Here is a 7,474-nt window from a genome sequence, read left to right as displayed (position 1 = left end):
ATTCCTGATATTTCTCTCCCGCCTGAAGGGCCAATCCAAGTTGCTTTGTCTCTTGCTGATCGTGCCGTCGTCAGCTAGTTCACAGGGCTCTGGCCTTCCCCAAAATCCACAGAGAACTGGGTCGCCAAGAACTGGGCACCCTTGATAAAAGACAAAGTAACCTCATACTTTTTCGGGAGAGGCTACTTTTTGTTTGAGTTCACTGCAAAAGAGGACAAGGATCTAATTTTCCAAAATGGACCTTACTTCATGGGCCCTCAAGGACTGTATTTGAATAAATGGACGCCAGATTTCGATCCGGCAGTGGATGTGCCCACAACGGTCCCGGTGTGGGTGAGACTCCCCAATCTTCCAGTGCACTGTTGGAACTGGGATTCTCTGAAGCACATAGACAACACCCTAGGCAAATTTATAGACAGGGCTAACAACAAAGACCAGTATGACTGTGCCAAAATTTGCGTGGAGGTAGATCTAGAGGTTGGGCTACCGGAAGCCATCAAAATTATCGTAGGTCCCTGGACTCATGTGCAAAAACTCAATTATGAGCAGCTGCCCTTCAAATTCCGGAAATGCCACGTCTATGGTCACTTTGCCAGAGGTTGTCCGTCCAATGGGGTGGAATAAAAAGGGAAAGAAGAAGGTTGGAACCAGGTAAAGCGCACCAAAACCTCTCACAAGAAGACTGCAAATGCAAATGCTAAAGCCCCGCAAACGGGTCCTGCTCAAAAACCAACCATGGAAGGACAAGGGAACAAATTCGAGCTCCTAAGATCTGAAATCGTGACCTCCTAAGAGGTTGAGATCCCAAAGGAAATTTCTCCCACCAAAGCTTCCCCCTCCATCTCGATCAAAGGTGGAAGTGAAGCTGAGAGACCCAAAGGGAAGATCTCAAAAGAAGAGGAGGAAATCCAAGAATCTGAGGAATCAGAAGAAGGAGAAATAGGAGACTCTCAATCCTCTCCCAGAAGATCCACAAGAGGATACAAGTCTGCAAGGGAAAAAAGAGAACAAGAAACCTACAAGGACAAGCTTCAGGGTAGCCAGCCAACACTAGAGAAGCAATTGGAAAAAACCCCGAATATGACGAGGAACCAACCTCAGGGCTCAAAGGGAGCCCACCACAACAAAAATAAATGATGAAGATAATCTCTTGGAATTGTAGGGGTATGGGCACTAGAGCCAAGGAAGAAGAAATGAAAAGTTTAAGATTGGAAGCCCCAGATATCCTCCTCATCCATGAGACCAAAATGGAGGACACAGCTTTCCTCCAAGCAAGTAAAAAATTTTGGAATAAAAGCGGAGCGCAAGCAATTTCTGCCCATGGAGCCTCGGGAGGGCTTGGATCGCTCTGGAACCCTAATAAGTTCTCATTAATCTCTGAGACTTTGAATACTCATTGGATTTTCTTAAAAATGCAGCATTTAGAAACCAAGGAGATCATTTGTCTATTCAATGTGTATGTTCCTAACAATGCAGGTGAGAAAAAGAATTGTTGGGATTCCATAAAAATTCTGGCAGATCTAGAGAATCTGGAAAATATCATCATAGCTGGAGATCTCAATCTCATCCTTCTCTCGTCAGAAAAAAGAGGAGGCAACATTGTAAGGGATCCGACAAGAGAATGGGCGGAGGATCTCATGCAGGACTGGGACCTGCTAGACATCAAGCCTGTTACTGGTAAGTTTACTTGGTCAAATAAGAGAGTCGGTCCTGGTCATATAGCGGCAAGACTTGATAGATTTTTTGTTCAAAGCTCCTTCCTTCTTCTCGGGCTAGAGGCTAGAATGCACATCCTTCATAGCAGTGTTTTGGATCACAAGCCCGTAAGACTTGAGCTGCTAGCTCCCAAGGACTTGGGCCCTATCCCTTTCAGATTCAGTCCTCTATGGACTAAAGAAGCAGACTTCATGCAAAAGGTTAGAGACTGTTGGAAAGACCCAGTCAAGGGTTCCCCATTTTTTGTTTGGGAGGAAAAACATAGAAGAGTAAAAGCAATGTTGAAAAACTGGGCCAAGACCTTGCCCAATCCTGCAACTGAAAGGAAAAAAATTCAAAACTCCTTAGAATAGCAACATCTTCATCTAGAAACAACTGAAATCACAAAAGAAGATTTGGACAAGGAGACGCAGCTTCAACAGAAATTTCACAAGGCTTTCTTGGCCGAAGAAGAATTCTGGAGGCTCAAATCCAAGAGTCTTTAGCTCAAAGCAGGAGATAGAAACTCCTCCTTTTTTCATAAGCAATCTCAAGCCAGGAAATGTTGTAACTCCATCTCTGAAATCAAAGAAGAAAACTGCACATTAAAAGACTTTACCAGCATCAAAAAGGTAGCTTCCGAACATTTTAAGAAGCTATATAGTGAGGACATGGAGGCTGGCCAAAGCTCTAAACTCCTGGACGTAGTTCCCCGCCTTATCACTGCTAGAATGAATCAATTGCTAGAAGCCAAAATCAACAAAAATGAAGTCAGGGACGCCCTCTTTGCAATGGACCCCAACAAAGCTCTGGGACCGGATGGATTTACAGCTAGATTTCTCTAGACTTGTTGGCAGATTGTGGAGAAGGAGTTCTTTAAAATGATTCAAAAGTCCCAAGATTGCCAGAAAATTGGAGGTTGTACAAATTCAGCATTCCTCGCCCTCATCCCCAAGGAAAAAGGAACAAACTCCTTCAATAGATTCTGTCCGATCTCCTTATGCAACATTGGATATAAAGTGATAACCAAGGTTATAGCGAACAAGCTGAGAAATATTCTCCCCAAAATCATCTCGGAGAACCAAGGAGGATTCATTCATGGTAGACAGCTAGTGGATAACTTCATCCTGGTCCAAGAGGCGATCCATTCTAGCCCACATCGAAAAGAAAAAGGTATGGTCATCAAACTAGACCTAGCAAATGCATTTGATCGAGTTAGGCATGGCTTTTTGATAGATGTTCTACACAAGATGGGTTTTGGTCAAAATATTATAAACTGGATCCGAGCTTGTATCTCAGAGCCCTGGATTGCTCCCTTGGTAAATGGTAGGGCTGCTAATTTCTTCAAAGCCACTAGAGGGCTGAGGCAAGGGTGTCCCCTCTCACCCCTCCTCTTTGTGTTGCAGGCTTCTGTCCTCAGCTTTTATCTAGATAAGAAATAGCAAGATCAAGAAATAGCTGGCCTGAGCATAGCAAGAGGGGTAAAAAACATCAATCACGCCCTCTTCGCTGATGATACCTTGCTGCTGGGGGCTGCAACTTCACTTTCAGCTGCCAGATTTAAAGAAGTGTTGGATGATTTCTGTGAAGTCTCGGGCAGCAAATTAAATAATGGCAAATGCCATATCTACTGTTGGAATATCTCTCCCTCGTTTGCAAACTCCATTGCCAGATGTCTAGGCTTTGCAGCCTCTTCAAATTGGACCTCTTTCAAATATCTTGGCCTTCCCATCTTCCTCAAGAGGGCCTTGAGCAAAGACTGGAACCCTCAGCTCGAGAAATTCAAATCAAAAATGCAGGCCTGGGGATCCTCCTGGCTCAATATTGCTGGCAAAGCAGTGCTTATCAAATCAGTACTCAGTAGCCTTCCTTTATTCCAATTTTCTGTCCTCTTGGCACCTGTGGCTATTCTCAAGAATATGGAGGATCTAATTAAAAAATTTTCTGGAAGGGAGGCAAGCAAAACAAAAGAAAATCCCTCTTGTCAACTGGGAAATTGTCACCAAGCCGCTTCAGGAGGGAGGACTGAATTTCAAAGATCTCTGTGCTCAAAACTTAGCCATGGGAGCAAAGCTGATTTGGAGAATTATAGCTCCCAATCCAGGCTGGGCGCATTTAGCATTATGGAAAAAATACTTCAGAGGACAGAGACTCCGATGCTTGGATAAGCCCAAATCCCATCTTAGAACTCCCTTCAGCGTGCTCAGTAACAAAGCATCCCCTTTGGTGAATGCGCACGCCTTCTGGATACCTGGGAATGGCCAATATATCAACCTGTGGGAAGATTGCATCATGAACAGGCTCCCGCTGGCTGAATCGAACCCCATGCTCGCGCTGAGGAATTGGATGACGGACGCCCACATCAACTCGCTGTGGGATATTTCGAGCTGGAGCGGTGACTGCTGGTCTGGTTGGAAGCAGCTCCCGGTTCCACCTGCTCTGCAAACCGATTACGCAACACTCCTTAACCTTCTGCATGGGCTGGCTCCTATCCACGCTCGGAGGAAAGATGTCCGAGGCTGGGGTCCGCATCGTGAAGGATTCACGGTTGCATTGGGGTACTCCAAGTGCGTGGAAAGACCTTACGTCCCTCCTAACCCTGCTCCTTGGATTGGCATCTGGAAATTCCCCACCATTCCAAAAATCGACCATTTCTGTTGGCTGCTCTGCCACAAAAAAATCCTTACAGATGACAGGTTGCAGAAGAGAGGATTTCTCGGTCCTTCAAGATGCATGTTATGCAAAGAAAAGCTGGAAACCGCCCTTCATCTCATGCTAGAGTGCAAATTTGCAGGCCTTATCTGGCAAGAGCTTCTTGGAACTTGGAATCTTAACTTCATCTTCCCCTGTTCCATCCCGGATCTGTTTGCTGGATGGCTGGCCAGATACCTAGGTCCAAATCCAAAAAACAAAATAATCATAGCAGCTTGGACTGCTCTTCCTAAATTCATCAGTTGGCAAATTTGGTTAGAGAGGAATAGAAGGATATTCAGAAATAAAGAGCAGGATTTCAGACTTGTTGCAAACACAGTAAAATGTCAGTTAAATGAATGTCTGAGAGACAAAATGGACGATACAAATCTATGCCAGCAAGATATTGAGTTGGGTGCTGCACTCAATCTCCAATTCCAAAAATCGACCACCATACCCATCTCTCCCAAAGAATGGCAAATCAGAAAAAATGAAGAAGAATTTTAGTCCTGGATTTCCAAGCAAACACTTCCTTCTCTCTTCTTTGATGGGGCAACCAAGGGAAACCCAAGAATTGTTGGCGCAGGAGGGCTCATAATAAACTCAGAAGAAACTCCTACTCATAGATATGCTTGGGGACTGGGTCACTCCTCTAGCATGCAAGCTGAAGCGATGGCCCTTCTTCAAGGGATCAAACTACTCAAAGAGTTGGGACACAAGGAAGCAAATGTCTTTGGCGATTCGCAGGTCATCATCAAAACAATGGCGACAAACTCTAATCCAGTAGATTTGCGTCTTGCAAGGACGATTACAAGGATCAAAGACATGGCAAAGCCCTTGAAATTGAAATTCTTCCATGTACTGAGAATAAACAACAAAGAGGCAGACATTGAGGCAAACAAGGCAGCCCAGTTATCTGTTGGGATTATTCTCAGAGACAAAGAAACTTCATGGGATCCAATCCCTTAATCTTCCATGTTTTACTGCATTTTATTGAAGCAATTTGTATGCATTCATAAGCTCGGGAAAGCAACAGCAATAGATCCCATTGTAAAATGTAAAAAGAGGCGATTCATAAGTGTTTGTGCTTTGACCCTCTTGTTGGAGAGGCGCTCAGAAATCAGCTCCATCATCTGTAATCTGAATTGTGACCTTTTGCCAAAAATCTAATGAAATCCCATAACTGTTTCTGTTAAAAAAAAAAAAGTTAAAACGGAATTAACCTAGAGGGTTAGCTCAATTGGTCAAGTTCTCGTTGCTAAAGAACCTCACTAATGGGAGGTCACGAGTTCAGTTCTCCTCAATGCCCTCGAGGTTAGGCTTGCTAAACAGCCATAGGTTAATAAATATTTATTGTTAAAAATAAGTATGATAATGAATGAAAATGAAATATTAATTATGGAAAAATCCATATATTTAAAAAAAATTGGAAACGAAAATATTAATTATCGAAAAACCCTTATATTTGAAGAAGAAAAAATTGGATAATCAATTTATGAGGACATTTGGCAATTAGAGATTTTTTTTAACAATTTTTAATTCTAAAATTTTGATTTTAAACCACATAAAATTAGTTATCCGCCAATCAAAAATTAGAAATTCAAATTTTAAAAATCCAAAAAATAATTTGCAATTTCTAAAAATAAGTTTAATATTTAATTTTACCAAAACTTTACAAAGCTTCGGAAATAGTTTCTAAAATTTTGAAAATTAATTAAGAGTCAAACCCAAACTAATTACAATATACTCTGCCTTCGATAGGTATAATAAACCATCAACAAATAATCATCTCCATCAAAATATTTCCAAAAACAAAAAACAACCAACATACATTAACAACTAATCATCTTCATCTAAATACTAAAAAATTAGACTAGCAATTGCCCCAAAAGGTGCAAAGTGACGTTGATAGGATTGTTAAATTGAAAAATTCTACTTACCTTAGATTAGTTTGTGGAAAACCCTTGTTTTCTTGATTGTATCATTCTGCAATTCTTTACTTTAGATGTTTTGCTTCATTTAGGATTGGATTTGGTCCTAAAGTTTGTTCGTTTATAATTATTTTTGTTCATTTATAGTTACTTTTATTTTTTTGGGTGTTGAAAAGCATAGACCGTATATATCACCTTTTTGTAAATCAACTTTGCAGTATATTGTGTGTTTCCCTCCTTATGTGCTACTTTTAACCTCGTGCACCACTCTTACTAGTTTAATTACATCAAAGAGTAATTGCTTGGTTTAAGATCTCATTTAGTCAACCCACTTTTAATTTGATCCAATCAGTGACAAATTATTTTGATTTTGATCTTATTTGTTTTACCATGGTCCTTTTTTCCAACTGGGTTATTCAGAGATTCCTTTTCTTTTCTCTTAACTTTCTCATTTTGGTCAAATTGTTGGAAAATTGTGATTGGAAATGAAAACTTCTAATAGGTGTTGTCTGTAAGCCTTTTGTGCTTCCCAAAAAATATGATATTCCTCTTATATGAAGAAGAAACTTCTTTATATCAAAAATTATTTACTCATAATATAAGAAAAAATGAATATGTTTATTATAATAAAATATTGGAAAAATAGATTAAGTAAAAGATTTATTCCTCACATCTTGAATTTTATAAAAATAAAGTTTGCAAAATTTTTTACACATATTACAATTTTAATATATTATTAAAATACTAAGAAAAAAAAATATTTCATTTGAATTTTTAACTATTAACTCTATTTAAATATTAAAAAATTATCTAACAAAATTATATTATTATAGAAAATCATTTAACAAAATTATTGCCTCCCAATTTTGTGATTGTTATTGACGCATTTTTAAATGTGAAAGGTTTCTTGTAATGTAATGGATAACACATAGTGAGTTCCTAACATGTAGGCAGATGCATTGAAGGAATAAGAGTTTAAGCACATGTAAACTCAACTCGGTACATGTAAACATAGGAATAAATATTTAATTGTAGTTTGGAAATAAACATTTAATCCAAAGATCACGAACTTTGAGGAATCTTTGTATACCCGCTTTCAAAAGTGCCACTCAATATTTCCACTAGCCCATTAATGACAAAAGAGGATAGGAATTTAG

General features: G+C 39.9%; 2 protein-coding genes across 2 annotated transcripts; both read left to right on the top strand.

Moving 5' to 3' along the window:
* Positions 1-249: 249 nt before the first annotated feature.
* LOC149154643 (uncharacterized) lies at positions 250-624 on the top strand. Its single transcript, XM_089444185.1, has one exon. The coding sequence runs from the start codon at positions 250-252 to the stop codon at positions 622-624; it is 375 nt and encodes a 124-aa protein (XP_089300311.1).
* A 623-nt stretch (positions 625-1,247) lies between these two features.
* Positions 1,248-2,069, top strand: LOC149154642 (uncharacterized). Its single transcript, XM_089444184.1, has one exon. The coding sequence runs from the start codon at positions 1,248-1,250 to the stop codon at positions 2,067-2,069; it is 822 nt and encodes a 273-aa protein (XP_089300310.1).
* Positions 2,070-7,474: the final 5,405 nt, after the last annotated feature.

The sequence above is a fragment of the Pinus tabuliformis genome, chromosome 9, assembly GCF_031772625.1.
Source record: "Pinus tabuliformis cultivar Carrire ecotype Pingquan chromosome 9, CPIR1, whole genome shotgun sequence".
NCBI lineage: Eukaryota > Viridiplantae > Streptophyta > Pinopsida > Pinales > Pinaceae > Pinus > Pinus tabuliformis.
The sequence above is the reverse complement of the archived record's forward strand: the minus strand, read 5'-3'. Positions and strand labels throughout refer to the sequence as shown.